We start from the raw sequence: 20,546 nt of genomic DNA, 5'->3' as shown, positions 1-20,546 counted from the left end.
GAGAGTGATCTAGGGAGTCCCTTGGGAGAGGTGAGTATTGAGCCAGGTATGAAATGAATTAACAGTTGAGGGAAGATGTACAGTCCAAACACCAGCAGACAACGAACACTTGTTTTGGGGGGACACTTCCAGTTTTAGGATAGTAATTCAAGCATTCTTTTCCACACTCTTATTGAAACAACAGGAAGAAGAGGGGGAGTAGATTCTTCAAAGGTGAGAGATGTTACTGTGTTTCTAGATGAGGGAGGACAGAACTGCCTGTCATGCTGGTGCGTAAGTGCTGTGTGCAGGAGTCTGGTTCAGATCACATGCAGGAGCCAGACTTGTAGCTGAGGCCAAAGTGCTGCTTCTCGCAGTGGAGCTGGCAGCTCTCAAGAGGAGGCTGGTAGGCCAGAAGTGGAGGTGTTGGAGAAGGGCTGTCTGCAGAGTGGCCGCATAGTTTGTCTGCTCCAAGCTGAAGTCAGGCAGCTTCTCTGAAGACATTGGCCAAATTCCCCCCTGAGGAAAGGTATAGAGCTTCAAGTAGCGAGCAGAGGCCCTAGCTTCTCTCCTTTTCTTGTCTGTGTCCTGAAAGTAGGGAGAGGGACAGCCACTTCTGAGGTCCTGCCATAGGTGTAGAAAGCCCAAGCTCTGAAGAAAGACTTAAGCAGCTTGAGAGGAGAGCCTCACCAAGCCCCGTGTTCTCAAGAGCTGACACAGATTCTAAGTTAGTGTCCTCGGGTTCAAGGAGATAAATTGTCTATAAGAATGATTTATGAAAAGCCGGGCGTGATGGCACACTCATTTAATCCCAGCCCTCGGGAGGCAGAGGTAGAAGGATTGCTATGAGTTCAAGGCCACCCTGAGACTACATAGTGAATTCCAGGTTAGCCTGAGCTAGAGGAGTGAGACCTTCCCTAAAATAAATAAATAAATAAATATATATATATATATATACACACACACACACATATATATATATATAATGAAAGAGGAAGATGAGAAAACAGCTAATAAAAACTTAAAACATGGTTGCCTAAGCTGGGCATGGTAATCTTTGCCTGTAACCCTAGTTACCAGTTCTAGATCAGCTTAGCCTATACAGCAGACCTTACCTCAACAAACAAAATAACAACAACAAAAATTGGGGTTGCTTAAATGAAAGAAATTTTTAAAAAATATATTGAGGGGCTAGAGAGTTGGCTTAGTGGTTAAGTGCTTGCCTGTAAAGCCTAAGGACCTTGGTTCAAAGCTCAATTCCCCAGGACTCACGTAAGCCACATGCACAAGGTGGCACAGGCATCTGGAGTTTGTTTGCAGTGACTGGAGGCCCTGGTGCTCCCATTTTCTCTATCTGTCTCTATCTCTGTCACTCTCAAATAAATAAAAGTTAAAAAAAAAAAAAAAGCTGGGCATAGTGGTGAACGCCTTTAATCCCAGTACTTGGGAGGCAGAGGTAGGAGGATCACTATAAGTTCGAGGCCACCTTGAGACTACATAGTGAATTCTAGGTCAGCCTGAGCTAGAATGAAACCCTACCTCGAAAAACCAATAAAATAAAATAAATAAATAAATAAAAAGTTTAAAAATACATGTGTTAAAATGTATATTGGGTAGAAGCTGAAATAGGGGAATCATTATAAACTCTAAATTCATCGACTTTCTCATCAGGATGTAGAGAATGATAAAGTAGTTCTCAGTCACAGTCAGTTCTCCTTGGGAAAGTCATATTTGGTGCATAGGAATGTTTGTTTTATTCATGTGAAACCCCACACACTGACTTTTTATTTTCATTTGCTTTTACTCCTTTTAGTAATACTAGGTTAAAGCATATTTTCATCTTGGAAGGTACACGACCTCCTGGTCTATTTTCCCTTTTTCACTAGGGCAGTGTCAGCCGGCGCTGACCTCTGCTTTTGGTGGTGTAGGTGCAGTGAGGCAGTTAAAGGCTTGAGGTCCAGAGTGGACCTGGTCCTGTTTGTCTACCACAGATTGCACATATACCAAAACAAGCACCTTGTTGCTGTTTTCTTTAACCAGTATATTTTATTTACTAGCCATTCTGTTTATATACTGAATTAACATAGACATTAAAAGAAAATTGATTGAAGTGTGCTAGCAAGCATTTTTCAGGATGATATATCTATGCTTTTAGTACTGTACTCCTGAAAAAAGAGGCTGGGGGAAGGCAGGGCTGCAAACTTCTTTGAAGGGTTGTCTCTCTAATGGAATAGTGGTTCCAGGTTAGAGTCTTCAGCGTTGGGAGGCATTCTCAGTGGAAGAGTGGTTCCAGGTTAGAGTCCTCAGCGTTGGGAGGCGTTGTCAGTGGAAGAGTGGTTCCAGGTTAGAGTCCTCAGCGTTGGGAGGCGTTGTCAGTGGAAGAGTGGTTCCAGGTTAGAGTTCTCAGCGTTGGGAGGCGTTGTCAGTGGAAGAGTGGTTCCAGGTTAGAGCCCTCAGCATTGGGAGCTGTTCTCAGTGGCTGTGGTAGTAACTCCTTTCCTGCTAAGACTGTAATGCACATTTTATAAGGTTTTAATTTTAAAATGGGATGACAGATCATTTTGAAATAATGTGTTTTGGTTCATAAGATCTTTACTAGAATCCATGTATGAAGAATAGTAAAAGACTTGTAACAGCACAATATTGTGACGTGGCCATATCCTGCTCCTTATCTGCAGATTCAGAGCTCAATTTCTAACTGTCAGTTTTAGAAGTGGAGGCAGGGGGGAGAGGTATGGGAAATCCTGCTTGCCAAGTACTTTGATACTATTGTTTTCTATTTAGCAAGCCAAGAACTACTTACTTTCTAATACAAACTGTAGAAGGTAAACATTCCCCCAAATCATTGTGGTCATGTTAGAAGCCAAAATAAAACGTTTCTCAGGGTATACTTAATACTTGTCTTGCCTGTTTGTTGGAGTCAACTTATTGGGGTTTTCTTATATGTTATAAGGCATCATTGTGTTCTTAGAGAATATGCATGTGTTATTATAAAATGAAATTCATTTTTTGGCTACCAAAAGTAGGTACTTTGAGCCTCAAAAATCTTGTCTTACTTCCCATCCTACAAAAAGTTTTAACTAAAAGCCAAAAAAAGAAAGATTGCTTTGATCCAGTCTCAAGTTCTGTTAAACAGGAAGAATTAGCCTTTGTGTTTCTCTTGGGTAGAAGCACCATAAACCCAGCTTGAATTAGCTTAAGTTTAAAACAGTAATAATTGTGGATTCACTGGTTTAAGGAATCAGAATCAGGTGGTGTAATTGAGAAACCCCACTAAGATAGTCTCCAACATCTCTGCATCCTGTGGGTATCAACTCCGTCCTTTGCAAACACTTTTCCTCAAGGCTGAAATCTGGACTGGACTCAGAGCTTCACATCTTCATGACCTAAGTGAAAAGGCGTTAATCTGTATCATGTGTCCTTTCCTGGGCAATCATTTTGGTAGGAGTAATGGGATCTTCCCAGTAATGTGTATTTTTAAAAATGCACACCAAATACAATATTCACTTCACCAATGCAATAGATATATATTGCTACCTTTTAAAATTTATATAGTGTTATATGTATAATAACTTATCCTGATAAATATCTATTGGCATGTGTCCTGAACTGTTTGAGAATAATTTGCATGACTGATACCTTTTTGTTTCCAACCATTCCAGTGTGTCTTTGCTAAGAATAAGGCCATATCTGTTGTCTAGTTATACTTTGTTCTCTTGTAACTAATAAGCAGGCTATTAGAGACAATTTAAGATTGTACAAATATCTTACTCCTTGTTCTCCCAGATTTCACATCCCTTGATGGCTTCAGACCAGATCCATCTTTTCTGTGGTGGTTACAAAGTACTTTTCTCTCTTTCTCCCTTATTTATTAATTATATTTAGCTGTCATTGGCATGGTGTCCTATCATTTCAGTGACTTCAAGTCTTCGTTGTCCCCAGTTATTTGGTGGTCACATAGTCCCAGTTTTGGGCAGCAGGCTCTTCAAGATGTTTCCAGTATGATCTTGACATTCCACTTTTATTTTCTCAGCATTCTCTTAACTTTCTGACATAGCAAGATGTTGCAGGCTCAGCTTCCATCTTCCCTACTTTATCCTTGAAATCTGCCATTTCTCTGAGGAGAAATCAAGATCTGAATGCTCGGTGTACACATTGCTCCATGGCTAACAATCAGAGCCTTCACTTCCCAGAAGTCCACTCCTCTGACCACTGCTGCATTGCAGACCAAACCTTCATTTCAACATAAGAGCGTTGGGGGATAAATTTCAGATCCTAACTACAGCTCTCCCAAAGGCCAAGAACATACATACATATATAGTCAAATATTGTGTCCATTAATCCATGTGATTGAGGCTTTTTCCTTCATGTAGTATGTTATTCATTAAAAACACTTGGATTCATTATTTGAGCTTGTTTTTGTTTTTAGGTGATGTGGGTTTTGCTTGTTTGTCTGTCTGTCTGTCTTTCTTTCTTTCTTCCTTCCTTTCTTTCTTTCTTTCTTTTTTCTAAGGTAGGGTCTCACTCTAGCCCTGGCTGACCTGGAATTCACTATGTAGTTCCAGGCTGGCCTCAAACTCACAGCAGACCTACTTCTGCTTCCTAAATGCTGGGATTAAAGGCGTGCCCTGCTCCCCTGCCAGGCATTTTTCTAACCTGTAGGAACTTTAGAATGTTTCCACATATCAAGTCTGTTTAAAAAGGTGTGCTCAGAAAAGCACCATTTCCTCCAGGATCCTACTTCCTTTATCCTTCTCATTACAGATTGTTGTGGGTGTGGCTTAGCTTCTTGTCAGAAATAAACTATATAGCCTGTTTTTCCCTGGATTGTTAGACATAAGATGCTATTTTGCACTTTGGTTTTTCATTTAATACAAGTTAGAAATCAATTATCCATTTATAGGACTCTTAGTGTTCTTTTTAAGCTAAATAGCACTCCATTTTATGTATCCTCATTCTGTTCCATCACTTATGTTTAGAAATTTAAGTGATATTCATTATTTTGAAATTATCAAGTAATGCTATAATGAATTACCTTGTATGTGTTTGTGTGTCCATGTTACCATTGAATAGATTTCTCTGAGTGGAATACTGAGTCAAAAGGCATATGTATGTATGTTATTTTGTTAGATACCATTTAGCTACTATTTTTTGTTTGTTTGCTTTTCTTTTTGCTGCTATTGTTTTGTTTTGAGGCATGGTTTCTGTCTAGCCCAGGCTGACCTGGAACTCACTCTGTTTGAGGCTTCTACCTTAGCTTCCCAGAATGCTGGGATTAAGGGTCTGTGCCACTGTGCCTGGCTTTGGCTGCTATATTTTAAATTTTCTTTTTATTTATTTATTAATTAGAGAGAGCCAGGTAGAGATAATGGGTGTGCCAGAGCCTCCAGCCACTGCAAATGAACTCCAGACGCGTGCACCACTTTGTGCATCTGGTTTATGTGGGTCCTGGGGAATCAAACCAAGGTCCTTTGGCTTTGTAGGCAAGTGCCTTAATCACTAAGCCATCTCTCCAGCCCTTGCCCACTATTTTTAAGGAACGTGGAACTTCAATGAACAAGCAAGTATGCATCAATCAGATCCATCTAGAGGTAATAAAAATTGAGACGGTAAAATGTTTCTGTTTGATAAACCTTTCATGCCTAAGATTTTTAAAACTTTACTCCATAGAGAGAAATACACTTGACCTAGAATTATCCTGGAAGGTAAATGCAGGGGATATTTTCTTGGTGTCCTTTTTAAAATGCCATTTGTAACTACAAGGGCCATTTCCTTCCTCAGAACTCCAGGAAGAATTTTTGGGACTCAAAATTGTTTCTCTTGCCAAAGGTAACTTCCGGAAAATCACTTTGAAGATTTTCCAAGAAGATTATCTTTTTCCCCCACAAACAGTGAGCAGGTTTCAGCAGATATTTTCCAGTTTTGCTGAAATGTTTTTCCGTGTCTCCACGCTGTCCCTCCCCCTGAGGCTTATGGCTAAGAAAATTCACAAATGCCCAGACTGGACCCTGGACGTGTTTCATCATAATTGGTTTCATCACTTAAAGGGTTTCTAAAAATACACACATATCCCATAGTAAAATATTTGACCGGGTTCTGTTCCTTAATTATGATTTGAGCTGGATTTAGCTTTGAATATAATGTTTTATAGTAAAATACATGTTTTCAGCATATATTATAAATATTTAAAGTAACAAACACAGGAAGACAAGGTTTTCTACTACAGTGTAGTTGCATTTAGAAGATGAAATGAATTTTATTTTTTTGTTCTGAAATTAATTTTAGCTGTTGGGAAGGATTTAAGATTTTAAGATTCAGTGGGTCTCTGAGCATGTGCTTATGATGCTGACATTTTTAAAAATAATAATAATAATAACCATTATTATTATTTGAAGTAGGGTCTTGCTGTAGCCCAGGCTTACCTGGAATTCAGTATGTAGTCTCTGGCTGGCCTCGAACCCACAGTGATCCTCCTATCTCTGCCTCCAAGTGCTGAGGTTAAAGGCGTGCGCCACCATGCCCAGCGTGACTGTTTTAATGCATGTGTGTGTACATGGTGTGTGCGTGAGTGTTTAGATCAGAGGACAGCCTTGGGTGTTTGTCCTCCTGTCCTACATCTTTCTGAGACAGCCTCTCTTGTTTTGCTGTTGTGTCTGCACCTGACTAGCTGGCCAACAAGCTCCCAGATTCTCCTGGCTCTTCTGCCTCCTGTTTCTCTATGCATGTGGAATCACATGGGTCATTTTGCATCCAGCTTTACGTGGGTGCTGGAGAATCAAACTTGGGCCTTTAACTGCTGAGCCATTTATCTCCACAGCCCTTAGTAGATGGTGGCTTGTGGAATTGTCCTTTAAATTTATGTCAAAGAATTAAGCATCTACCCTCTGCTAAGAGGACAGTAAAAGCCATCATTTTTTTCTGTATTTGAGTTATTAGAATGCTTTTGTTGGTGATTCTTTCTATTATTGAAATTTAAATAACATTAAAGGAGATTCAGTTGTTTTTATGTATCCAAAAAGAGACCCGGTATTTTAACAGTTGAGTCAGGAAATGATTCAGGCTGCCTGTGTGTCAGCCTCTGCTGTACAGCTGGCTTGAGGACCTTTACCACTTTTAACTTTCAGTCTGCAGGCTGAGGTGGTGACAGTTCAGCAAGTTACACAGTGAGGTCATCAGTATTTTCACCAGTTAAAATAATTGCTATACAGTGTTGTTGCTTTTAAATGAGAAACCATGTAGATTGAGATTAGTATTCTGTGAAAATTTAGCATCTTTAAAATGTGAAAGAACTTCCCCCCTCCTTGAAGGTATACGTCCTTAATTAAAATTTGTAATCCTCTAAAATGGTAGGCCCCTTGAGTTTCATTTTCTCAGTTGGGACCTAAATAATTTTTATCATGAACTTTCCCAGTAGGAAGGCAGACAGACCAGTCTTAGCCTGCCACTTCAGAGATATACAGGTCTGGTCTGTGAGGTGCAGAGCATTCAAGCTAAGCAGGCTGGTTCACTGGCTGGCTTTGGTATACATGCTGGACCTACCCTTTCTGAACAGTTGTCCGGTCCCATCCTGCGTTCCCCCCCACACACACACACACACATACACTGTCAACTAACTCCCTCAATGGGGAAGACCATGTCAACTCTCCATGTCCTCCAGATTTTGTCATTTGCAAAACTGACTGCTTCCACTCCTGGCCTTGCATTCATCGGTTGTAACCAGCATAGGTCTTCTGTCCTCTAGTCTGGACTTGTCATTGTGCCCTTCTCCCGTAGAGTGAAGTCAAAACTCTCCAGCATCATGATCCCTCAGTGTTTCCTTCCAGTTATTACATAGTGCTTCTGTGTACTTGTCCAGCCACACAGCTGCCTGTTGTCCAAGAACACTGTGGTGATCCTCCAAAACGGACAGACTGTCTGCATTCAGAACCTATCTCCACTGTTCCCTACCATTATTATCCTGGAAGTCTCACATAATCTCAGTATGTCTTAGATGCCTTATGACAAAACGAAAGTAAGGAAGCTGTCCACCTGAGTATTATGAGTGAAGGAGACAGCCCATGAGAGGGCTTAGGACTGGACCTTCAGTTACTGTCACATAAGTAGTAGTTCAGTCATCGTTATTATTTTTATTTCTGCCAAAACTCTGTGCAGCGTATCTTTGTTCAAGTAAGTTTTCCTGGATTTCCCCAACCACAAGTAATCTTATCCCTCCATTAATTCATCCATCTATCCATTCCTTAAAGACCTTGCTTAAGTATAAATCAAATTCTCACTGTGAGTCAGGTATAGGTCTACACACCCAGGAATACTAACCTCATTGAGTGCTGCCCTTGAGGAAGGGCAGGAGTTAGAGAAGTGTAACGTGCCCACTTTAGCAATGTTTATTGAGCCAGCTACAGAGGACCCGGGCACTACATGCAGTTACATCACTTGTGAGCCGAGTTGTGGTTAAAGGTCAGAGTTTCAGTCTCTTAAGCAAAGCACAGTTGAAATGTTTGGGAAGTGTGAGGAAGAGGATGTAGGAGGTGCAAGAGAGTCGGTATCTTAGTAGGGCCTTGCTCATCTCTGAGGAAGTGATGGTGTGCTGCCTGTGCTGTGACTCTAGGCTGACTCTAGAACTGCCGTGCCTGAAGTTCTCAAGGAAGAGGGCCATGTTCTCTTCGAACCTTCTACGTAGACCTCCAAAGAGCATGGCAAATCAGGGAGATGTTTCTTTCCATGTCCCCTAAAGGGACATTGTAATTTGATGAGTCTTAACATCTGTGAAGCAGTCAAACTTCCTAGTGAAGTCATTTGTTTAAATTGAAAGTGAGGTTTATGAGATGTTCATTGTATTTATCACATTAATCATAGCCATAGTTGTCATTATTGGTTTGTGGTAAAGTGAATTATGCCTCAATCCATGTAGCTATTTCCTCCCATGGTTTTGTACATTTCTGGAGAGAAACTTAACGATTCTCCATTATTGTTTGCCTTACTCCTATAATTCCAGGGTATAATTTCATGATTTTAATCATATGAAAAATATTAATTTTCAGAATTGTCTCACAGTTTTAATTCTGAATTTCTTACAGCAAGGAGCAAGGACCAACCCCAGTGGAGAGAAAGAAGAAAGGAAAAAGGAAAAGTGAAACCACAGTGGAGAGCTTAGAGCTGGACCAGGGCTTGCCGAACACATCCCTGCGCAGTCCTGAGGAGTCCACGGAGTCTGCAGACAGCCAGGTACAGCTGCGGCTGGGAGTGTGCCTGAGGTTGGGCTGCGGGGCAGATCTTGACACTGCGCCAGGCGCTCTCCTCTATGTCTGTGTCTAGCTACAACTCGTACATGCAGACCTGGGCTTTTACTCTCTTGGTGGGTGAGCAAGCAGACCACATGCAGAGGCTGTTTCCCAAGCCTGAGCGTTATAGTAACAGTCTCCCAAGCTGCACGTAGTGGCGCACGCCTTTAATCCCAGCACCCGGGAGGCAGAGGTAGGAGGATGGCCATGAGTTTGAGACCACCCTGAGACTACATAGTGAATTCTAGGTCAGCCTGAGCTGGAGTGAAAACCTACATCAGAAAACCAAACCAAACAACAACAAACAAACAAAAAACAGCCGTGTTTGTAGGACAGTGATCTGGAAGAAATATTTTGTTGTTGTTTTGGTCTTCCATAGAATCCCTCACATAAAGTTAAGCATAGATGTGACTTGGTAGAAAAGTGATGGGAACGTGCTTAGGAAGTATATTTTAGAAGAAAAGAGAGCTGAGATTCTATTTGTTTTTTATTTTTTGAAACAGGGTCTTTATGATGCCCAGGCTGTCCTTGAATTCTTCATGTAGTCAACAATGACTCTGAACTTTTTTTTAAAAAAGTTATTCAAGAGAGAGAGAGAGAAAGGATACCTTAGGGTCTCCAGCCACTACAAACGAACTCCAGATGTATGTGCCACCTTGTGCATCTGGCTTACATGGGTCCTGGGGAATCAAACCTGGGTCATTTGGCCTTGCAGGCAAGCACCTTAACCACTAAGCCATCTCTGCAGCCCTCTGCTTGGTTTCTTGTGTTTTTGTTGTTATTTTTTGTTTGGTTTGTTTTTTGTTTTATTTTGTTTTTTGAGCTGGAATTCACTATGTAGTCTCAGGGTGTCCTCGAACTCATGGTGATCCTCCTGAGTGCTGGGATTAAAGGTGTGCGCCACCACTCCCAGCCCTCTGCTCGGTGTTGATGTGCCTATGACATGTGAGGATGCGCTAGCTAGTGAACACCCCTTAAGTAGTGGTTCTTCTGCTTGGGAACTGTGATAGAGAGCTGCACCCTGGGTGCTTTTCAGCACTGTTTGGTTGCATGCTGTATGTGTAAAAGGCATAGACTGCTTGGTTAGAGGTGAGCCCTTGGAGAATGACTTTCCACTGTGTCACTTGGTGATATATCATTTCGTGTTACGAGATTCTCAAAGTCCAAGTCCCAGTAAAATTGGTGGTATTAGTATTGGGTTAGGAAACGACATTTTGAAGAGTTTGTGATAGGTATAGTGAATTTGAGCAGAATAGACTACAATTCCAGGTCAGCCTGGGCAAGAGCAAGACCCTGCTTTGATAAACCGAACAGAAAAAACTCACTGTTGTCATAAAATTGAACCAGAACTCAAAAAATAAGGAATTCTCCTCCCATTCCTGTTTCTTGGGAATAGAAAGAAGGGCAAAGTCACTGCCCTGGAGGCATAAAGCACATTTCCCTGGAATCAGAGCTAGGTCCATTCTTGGTGACTAATTCGTGAGAGAGTAGTGATTAAGGAAGATTCCTTGTGGGGGGTGAGAGAGCTCTGCTTGGCCTGTGAGTGTAGAGGACAGCATGCGTGTGAAAAGCATTTGCCTCTGCCTAACAGAGCTGCTCCGATGGGTGTGTTTGTCCTGTAGAAGCGACGCTCAGGGCGGCAGGTGAAGCGCCGAAAATACAACGAGGACCTGGATTTCAAAGTGGTGGATGATGACGGGGAAACAATCGCTGTTCTTGGAGCTGGCCGGACTTCTGCGCTCTCCGCTTCCACGCTGGCCTGGCAGGCAGAGGTATGGCCTTGCCAGAAGGTATCCTGGCCTAGTTGAAAGCGTGTGTGGCCCTTTGTGAAGTACAAGTTAGAGCTGTATAAGCTCTGCTGTAACCTAGGAATGGCTTCCCATTGAACTTAGCATAAAATTCAGCAGTCGGTACCCACTGTGATCATGTGCTGACCCTTCTCACCAGATAACCATGTTAATAAATGACTTTTCCCACTCATTACTCTCAGGCCCAAAGCTGGCTGTCTGCAGCTTTTGCCTGTGCTGTTCCTGCTGTGTGGCGGGCTCGTCCCTACACACATTAACCATGGTCTTTCTGTAGAAAGATCTTTCCTGCCTCTCTTATCCTTGCCTGTCATCTCAGTGTTTCTGTTTCAGCTCCTTATTTGTTCTCTTCCTGCGCTTACCCATGGTTTATAATTTTATTCAAATGTGTCTCATCTCTGATTTTGTTTTGTTTTTCTCATTAGAATATAAAAGTATTGCTGGGCATGATGGCTCGTGCCTGTAATCCCAGCATTTAGGAAGCTGAGTCAGTTTGAGGCCAGCCTGGTCTACAGAGTGAGACCCTGTCTAAAAAAAAAAGAAGAAAAAAAACTAAAAAAGTCATACGTGTAGTCAAGACTTCTCTACTTATCAGGACGTGCAGTCAGATGGACTAGTAATTGTAGCCATGGCTGCTAAGAGTCTGAGTCTGCTGCAAGCCCAGGGCTGCGGTACAGCTGCGAGTATAATATAAAGGTCTGGTTCTTTCCTCCAGAGCGTAGTGTAGTGGAAAGGAGGACATAGAGCTTCACTAATGCTATGATCAGTGAAGCCCTAGAAGGATGTGCTATGTGCATCGACCACCCGAGGAGGAGTGGACAGGGCTCAGGAGCAGAAGGACTTCAGAGTGACATTTCCTAAATGGCACCAACGCAGATGAACTTGTGTGTGTGTGGGGGGTATGATCTGAGGAAGGATAGGACATGGGACATACTGTAGGAAGAGTCACAATATGCAGGGCCTCAGGTCTCAGCTAAGGGGTGTGGCCTTGTCACTATAGATCGAATGAGAGTGAGAAGGCAGGTTAAAGCAGAGGAGCAGAATGACCATCTGCATCTCAGTGCTTCCCCCTGGCAGCAGTGGCCCGGCAGGTGATGGTGTCAGGATGGATACAGACAGGGAAGGAAAGAGTCCAATGTTGACAAGATGGAGGTCTGCATTAAGCTACGTAGAGAGGACTCCAAAGGAAATACGAAGCAGGCTGTGTGTAGGAGGGCTGTCACTGCCAGCAGTGCATTCTGGGACACAGGCTGCTTGGCATTGTGGAGCCACTGCTGCTGAGCTGGCAGGATCCCATGCTCCTGCAGAGCAGCGGCAGCAGCGGTACGGCCCCTTGTGGACGCTCATGCGCCTCACAGAAGCCAGTGCCGTCTGATCTTCAGCCACCTTGCCTCCAGCTGAAAGCATTTTCATATAAGTACGCATCTCCTTGCTTTCTGTCTTTGCATGAAATGTAACAAGGAGCAGGGGATTATTGTCCTATCTTAATAATTAGGAAACCGAGGCGCAGAATGAACCAGCTCAGTTATCTAGTAGCAGCTGATGACTAACCCATAAGAGTGGATGTCATGCCTTTACTAAGGGCTATCCAACTGAAGAGTATAATATTTAATAGGACTAATAATTTGACATATTTATAATTGTAGTAACTTTTTTGTTTTGTTTTTCAAGGTAGGGTTTCACTCTGGTCCAGGCTGACCTGGAATTCTCTGTGTAGTCTCAAGATGGCCTTGAACTCATGGTGGTCCTCCTACCTCTGCCTCCTGAATGCTGGGATTAAAGGTGTGTACCACCTTGCCTGGCCATTACAGTAATTTATTTATTTTTATTTATTTATTTATTTATTTATTTGAAAGCGACAGACAGAGAGAGAGCGAGAGAGAGAGAGGGAGAGAATGGGCACGCTAGGGCCTGCAGCCAGTGCAAATGAACTCCAGACATGTGTGCCGCCTTGTGCATCTGGCTAATGTGGTTCCTGGGGAATCGAGCCCCGAACTGGGGTCCTTAGGCTTCACAGGCGAGCGCTTAACCACTAAGCCATCTCTCCTGCCCCATCGTAGTAATTTTTAAACAAATAGTTACAATAGCTCTGTGAGACTGCCATAAGGTGATAGGAATTGTGTTACTTTATAATGGGTTCTCCTGCCTTGTGAATTTTATAGTTAATTTGGTAGTCAAAACACTGTAAGGGATCTTATTTTCTAGTAGTAGCCATTTAGCCGAGTCATTTGCCATATTTCAGGCAGTTTTCTGATTTCTGCCTGGTGCCTAAAGAGGCAGTAGTAGCCAGTCTGACAAATTTTAAAACGCTTAAAGAGGATTTTATTTATTTATTTGCAAGGAGAGAGAGAGAGAGAGAGAATGGGCATGTCAGGGCCTCCAGCTGCTATAAACAAACTTCAGAGGCATGTGCCACTGTGTATCTGGTTTTATGTGTGTACTGGGGAATTGAACCCTGGTCACTAGGCTTTGCAGGCAAGATCTTTAACCACTGAGCAGTCTTTCCAGTCCATAAGAGGATCTTAAGACAGAATTTGAACTTGAATTAATTATACCTCAGAAGCTTCATCAAAGCCACATGTGGCAGCACACGATCTTTAATCCCAGCACTCAGAGGCAGGAGGGTCACTGCTAGTTCCACCCTGAGACGGCATAGTGAATTCCAGGTCAGCCTGAGCTAGAGTGAAACCCTATCTCAAAAAACAAAAAACAAAAAATCAAAAGTAAAGAAGAAAGAGGCCCAGTGTGCGCTTTCAGCTTTGATGCTTCGGGAGGCAGTCATGTAGATGTGTAGTGTAAACCCTCAGGCCTGGCTTACCATGCATGGGTAACTGCTGTATTAGGCAAAACTCAGATCTGGTTTCTTTTAAAATGTGGCCACGTACTTCCTGTCTCTTTCATTTCCCTTCATTCTTTTTATTTTTTTTTTTAAATATTTATTTATTTATTTGAGGAAGGACAGATAGAGAATGGGTATACCAGGCCTCTAGCCACTACAAACAAACTCCAGTGTCCAAACTCCGTGTGTCCCCAAGCCAGAGCTCAGATGCTGGGCAATCCTGAAGGCCTCCGGTGTCACAGCAAGTCACTGAGGAAGATGAGGCTTTATGTGATGTCCTTCCACCAAGGCACTTTGGGCAGTGCCTGTGTATCTGCGTGCTTTGAGTTCGGGCAGAGGAGGGGCCCCCCAGCATGCCCTACACCTCCATGTCTGTCTGGAGGGGATCGAGTCATCACTAGCCAGCCCCTCAACCCCTCCACCCGGCTCTGGAGGTCTGTGCAGTGTCTTGTCAGCATGCTTAGCCCTGTTCTGTGAGTCTTGGCTTATCCCAGCCTCAGGTTGTACCATCATAACTGGTTACTTACTAGTGGGGAATTGCTAAAAATATATTTACGCATGATTCTTTGTAGCTCAAGATGGCCAGTTACCACTTTGGAATCCAGAGGACAGTTCATGATCATGTGTGTATTTTGAGGGGCCAGAAAGATGTTCCCATCCTGGCCGTGACTCGGTTTTTGTATTCTTCGTCAGACTCAGTTCAGTGCCTGGAGCAGAGGCAAACCTCGCGATGTACAGGCTGACCCAGGGCTGTCTTGGTTTTCGTTTATAGCTGTTGGGGTGGTTCACATGGCTTTGTCTTTTGGAGCCAAAGGACTTTAATTTGAACGAAGCCACACTGGCTGACTCTACTTGCAGAACTGTTTAGTTTCTGCTTGTGTGGTGGGCAGCTCAGTTATTTCCCTCTTGGGGGTGTTCCATGTGTCCCCGAGCCAGAGGTGAGTGTCCCTCTTGGGAGCCGTCAGAGCACTCAGGCTTGTTTAGGCTTGTCACTGTCCCTTAAGAGCCTTCCAGCTCTCATGGTTTTCTTCCTTCTAAATCACCAGCTACTCTAGAGTCGGGTTTTTGTATCTTTATATTAAGCCCCAGGAAGCGTGCACATGAGTCCACACACGGCATTTTTGTCTTCTTTTTGGTAATATTACAGCTGTTGTATTTATTTCCAAGTCCAGAATCAGCTAGAACCCTTAAACTACTCATAGCTTGTGACTATGATTTTCAGAGTCTATAGCACAGTTTTGAGTATCACTTTAAAAAAAACTTTGTGTGTGTGCACATGTCACAGTTTGCATGTGGAGATTAGGTGACAACTTTCCAGTGTCTGTACACCACCTCCTTTGAGACAGGGCCTCTTGCCACTGCAAACAAAGGCCCAACACTAGCTGACCTGCGAGCTTCTGATTCTCCTGGCTCTGCCTGCCATTGTTGTAGGCACATTGGGATTGCATGAACCACTTTGCATCTGGCTTAAGGTGGGTGCTGGAATTGGAAGCAAGAACCTTTAATGGCTAAGCCATCTCCTCAGCCTGGGTATCGTGCTTGGATTTACTCCATAATCAGATTGTAATTTATTGTTTTTTTTTTTTTGCAACATAGGCATAAGTGCTTAATTTCTTTATTTAAAAAAATTATTTATTTGCAAGCAGAAAGATCCAGATAGACACACAGAAAGAGACAGAGAATGTGCGTGCATCTAGATGTGCCAAGGCCTTTTGTCGCTGCAAACAAACTCCAGATACCTGTGCCAACTTGTGCATCTGGCTTACATGGATACTGGGGAATCAAATCCAGCTCATTAGACTTTGCAGACAAGCGGCTTAACCATTGAGCCATCTCTTCAGCCCCTAGTTTTAATTTTTTTGATCATTTTCACTTAACAAGAGTAAACAAGGTAAGACTTACACCTAGCTGTCCTTATATAAGCGCCCAGTGAATGAGTGATATGTTCAAGCCCACTCTGCAAACAGCCATGTGGTTTTGCCTTGGTTTAACTCTCAGATTGAAAAGACAAGAAAGACTATTTTCTGTTTTTTCTGGGTTCTGTTCTGTTCTCCATTTCCTGATCCTGGCATTATTTTTCCCATTGGCACTCAAATAGTTTTCCCTGTAAGCAGTCACTTAAGCCTTGAGACAGGCCTCCTTCGATCCAAAGGTCCTTTGCTGCTGCTTTATGCTCAGTGCCTTTGTACCAGTTAGTGTGATTCCGTGCCCCAGCCTCAGTTGGCACCTTCACCATTAGGCTCCTGTCCACTCAGCTGGGCTGGATGGTCTTCTCATTTCTTCATTGGGTACTACCACCAATTTGTACACTGGATTCTCTCCAGGTTGTTCCTTATACTTGTTTCCTCTTGATTTCTGCTGCCACCTTTTTTGCTAACCAGTGTTCAGATCACCACAGCACACTGTATCACAGTTCCCGGTTACAAGTCTCTGTCCTACTTAATCTAGTACCAGCTCATTTTCCCAACATACTAGGAGAACTTCTGGTGTTCTGAGTCTCTTACACTAGAACCTGCAGTGATTTCTTCTGTAACTGCTGTATTAGGCAAAACTCAGATCTGGTTTCTTTTAAAATGTGGCCACATACTTCCTGTCTCTTTCATTTCCCTTCATTCTTTTTATTTTTTAAAAAAATATTTATTTATTTATTTGAGGAGGGACAGATAGAGAATGGGTACACCAGGCCTCTAGCCACTACAAACAAACTCCAGACTCATGCATCTGGCTTACATGGGAACTGAGGGAATCGAACCTGGGTCCTTAGGCTTTGTAGACAAGCTCCTTAACCAATAAGCCAACTCTCCAGCCCCCTTCTTCATTCTTTGTACTGCTTTTACTCTTCAAAAGACAGACTCTGTGTTCCAGATCCAATCTTAGACTGTCATCCTTTGGGTTCCTTTCATTCTGCCTTCATCCTTGTCCTCTCTTGTTTAACCCACCATACATTAGGGCCTAACTAAAACTCACCTGCTCTGTGCAATCCAAATTGTTCTTACTTCTTGAACTTTTAGTGGATTTGTAGTTACTGCCATATCATTTAGCATTTGTGTAGGACAGGCTGGCTTGATGAAACTCAATATGTAGCCCAGTCTGGCTTTGAACTTGTAAACTTCCTGGCTCAGCCTCCCCAGAGTGCTGAAATTATAAGCTTGCAAGACAATGTATTGTGTCTTCTCTGGGTGAGCGAAGGTCTTCTTGAAATCCATTCCTAAGCCCAATGCCGTGTGTGTGAGTCCAGGCACTCCTGTGCCCGGAAGCACACATGGAAGCCATAGGCCATCCTTGGTTGCTGGTTCTCACGTTTGCCGTGTTTGAAGGAAGGTTTCTCCTTGTTCACCTCTGCATTCACCAGGCCAGTTGGCCTCAAGCTTCTGACAGAGTCTCCCGTCTCCCTCCCTTCTTGTCTTAGATGTGCTGGGATTGTAGGGGCTCATGCTGCTGGCCTTGGCTTTAACGTGCGATCTGGGGATCAGAATCAGGTATTCACACTTGTGCAGCAAGCACTAGATCCACTGTTCCATCTTCCCAACCCTCAATACCACTTTTGAATGTTCAGTGACCGATTTGAAAGGGATTTGCTTAGTGAATTGGTTAGTTGAGGTTGGGAGTAAATAGGATCAAAAGTTTTCAAGTTTTCTTTGAGAATAAAAATTTTAACTGATATGATTGTCTGATATACAAGTGAATGAATTAAAATGGCCCTCTTTGAAGGATGATTTGACACACTTCCAAGCAGCTAAGAGCAGATGGCTGTTGTGGAAGTACGCTTGGCAGGCAGGTTTAGTTTATATCTGTGTGTATCTGTATATACTGAATGTTTATACACACATGATCATGCTTATGCAAAATCTCTGTTTAGGGGGGAAAGATTCTGACATTCCCATTTCCCTCCTGCCTGGATGGGCATTTTACCAATGTTATTTCATTTTCCTTTATTAAGATAGAATAAAAACCTGTTCTCAGGAGTGGTGTTTGACAGGGTCTCTGTGGCACAGGCAAATCTAAAACTCACTGTAATAGCCCAGACTGGCTATGAGCTCTCAATCTTCCTGCCTCAGCCTCCCCAAGATGCGCCAGCACATTTGGCTCTGTTCATAGTATTTGATGATCATTATTTATTCTTTAAAAAAATGTTTACAACACGATTCAATTTATATAAAGCTAACAAAAAAAATGAGGAAATACAAAGTGTACTAGTCAGGGCTGTGTATGTGGTTAGAAGAATGATGGAGAAAATTAGGTAAATGAAAATTCTGAAAGTCAGGTTTGCTGGAAAACTTCAGGAGAAGGCACACAGAATTTTTCATCTTTATGAGCTGAGTGTTGGCTCTGACTTGAGTGTGCTTTATAACTCTTGTTATATGCCTTCAGTTCTTTAGCACTGGTGTTGAATCCCCATCCTTAAACTATTGGCAAAAAATAAATTGGAATGACTTACACTTGTTCACTTTTACTGGAAAGTTTTCTGTAACAAGGAATGTTTCAAGTTCTCCAAAGGTCGTGTCTTGTGCTTTCCTCATCCCCGTGCCAACATTTCTTCAGCTGAGGGCCTTGTAAAGTACTCCAGAAATCCTGCCACTAGAAGCCATCATGCCGACTCTTCATGATGCTTAACAATGCTGCCACTAGAGCTGTACGTGTTCCTTGTGATGGTTAAGAATAAGAGAATGTTTGAAACTGCTGGTGTGATAGTGAATGAGAAGGCATTCCTTTTAGTCTGTATCTGCATAAATATATTCTTTTTTAATACTTTAATGTAATCTAACTTATTTACTTGAGAACAAGAAAAAGAATGGGTGCGCCAGGGCCACCAGCCACTGCAGACAAACTCCAGACACATGCACCCCCTTGTGCGTCTGGCTTACATGAGTCCTGGAGAGTTGAACCAGGATCCTTTGACTTTGCAGGCAAATGCCTTAACCACTTAAGCAATCTCCAGCCCAAATATATTCTTTTTTGGGGGGCGGAGTTAGAGGTAGGGTCTCACTATAGCTTAGGCTGACCTGGAATTCACTATGTAGTCTCAGGGTGATCATCCTTCTCTCAAGTGTTGGGATTAAAGGCATGCGCCACCATGCCCGGCTCCAAATACATTCTTGCTGCTCATCTGGCATACATAGAACTTGAGCAGGTTGGGGCAGTGATCAGCACTAGAGAAAGTACAGTGCTAGACAGTAGATCTGCCTCACCCATTGCTTCATTCTTAAAGCTGCTCCTAATTCACTCAAGTGGTAAGCAGAGAAGAAGATGAGAAACTTTTGAATAGGAGGCGACAAGATTTCTTGGCCAGTGGAATATGGTTATGTGATGGTTAATCTTCATTGTCGGCTTTACTGGATTTAGATTCACCTAGGGGCACATCTCTTAAGTGCCTCTGAGGTGCTTCCAGACAGAGCACTGAGGAAGGATAACCACCCTTAATTTAACGTTGGCAGTACCATCCAATGGACAGGAAACACGGACTAAAGAGGAACATGAAAGAAAACAGCCCAACACCAGCCTTCCTCTTTCTCTGCTTCCTGGCTGTAGGCTCAGAGGGACCAACAACCGCTTGTTTCTGCTGCCTTGCCTTTCTTCAAACCATGAGCCAAAATAAATCTTAGGTTGCTTTTGTTGAGTATCTTTCCCCACGGTAAAAAGAAAAGTAACTAATAATGTCATATAGAGAAAAAACAGTCAGGGGATATATCAGAATTTTTAATTTGAGCACCTAAGAAGATGAGAGTTCCCCTTAACTCAGATAGGAAAAGATTGTTTAGTTGAGGGAGCAGGCTGTGGAGTGAGGGCTGGCTAGGAGACCAAGAGTTTAGTTCTTAGATATTTTCAACTTGAAAATAGGTAAGTGAAGATAGCAAATAATAATCAGATATATGAGTTTGCTGTCTAGAGAGAGAGTCTAAGCCATATTAATAAATTTGGTAGTATCACACTAGGACCAGTATTTAAAATAATGAGACTGGAGTAGATCAGTGTAGATAGAAAAAAGAAAACCCAAAACTAGGCCAGTGAAGTAGTAGGTCATGACAGGCCAGCATTCAACTAAAAAATGGTAAGTTGTAAAAGGAATATTTTTAAAGACCTCTGACAGCTCTGGAAGCAGCATTGGATGAACTAAAATGGCAAGCACTGAAGAGTCATTCCTAGGTGAGATGATTGTCCTGGGCTGTTTGCTTCTCTGAAGTCACCCTTCAGTTCTAGGAGCAGGCTGAGCATCAGGGTTGGCCCAAAGAGACTGTTCTAGGTGGAAGAGGAAACCTCTGAGCCTGATGCTGACCCACGTATACAGAGCTGAAGAAATTATTGGGAACCAAATGAGGCCCCAAAGCAAGGGATGACCTAGCTTAGTGAAAATTTGGTCACTCAGCACCCTGAAACTGAAATTTTAATTTGTCTGCTGCCTAAGACCTCATTTCCTGAGCTTCCTCCAGATTCAGCCAGAGCCTCTTGGGAGAAATTCTCTTGCTTTGGGGACCCCTTTGGGTTCTCATCATTAGGCCTGTTTGCACATATGCAGTCCTGGCTCTCAAGAGGATCATAAGTTCAAGCCTGTACGAATCTTGCTAGGTAGCAAGACCCTGTCTTTAAAAAGTTGGGGGAGGAGAGGGAATGAGCACTGTGAAAGTTAATAATTGGAATGTGTTTGGA

At 42.8% G+C, this 20,546-nt stretch overlaps 1 protein-coding gene across 3 annotated transcripts in view; it reads left to right on the top strand.

The window, feature by feature from the left end:
• Positions 1–20,546, top strand: part of Chd6 (chromodomain helicase DNA binding protein 6) — a 199,330-nt gene that overhangs the window by 77,235 nt on the left and 101,549 nt on the right. For all 3 annotated transcript variants that reach the window (XM_045156931.1, XM_045156929.1, XM_045156930.1), the window contains exons 4-5: positions 9,054–9,201; positions 10,880–11,029. In XM_045156931.1, the coding sequence (XP_045012866.1) occupies positions 9,054–9,201; positions 10,880–11,029 (298 nt within the window). The remainder of the gene's footprint in view (positions 1–9,053; positions 9,202–10,879; positions 11,030–20,546) is intronic.

This window comes from Jaculus jaculus, chromosome 8 (genome assembly GCF_020740685.1).
Source record: "Jaculus jaculus isolate mJacJac1 chromosome 8, mJacJac1.mat.Y.cur, whole genome shotgun sequence".
Classification (NCBI taxonomy): Eukaryota; Metazoa; Chordata; class Mammalia; order Rodentia; family Dipodidae; genus Jaculus; species Jaculus jaculus.
This window is presented reverse-complemented; position numbering and strand designations above follow the sequence as displayed.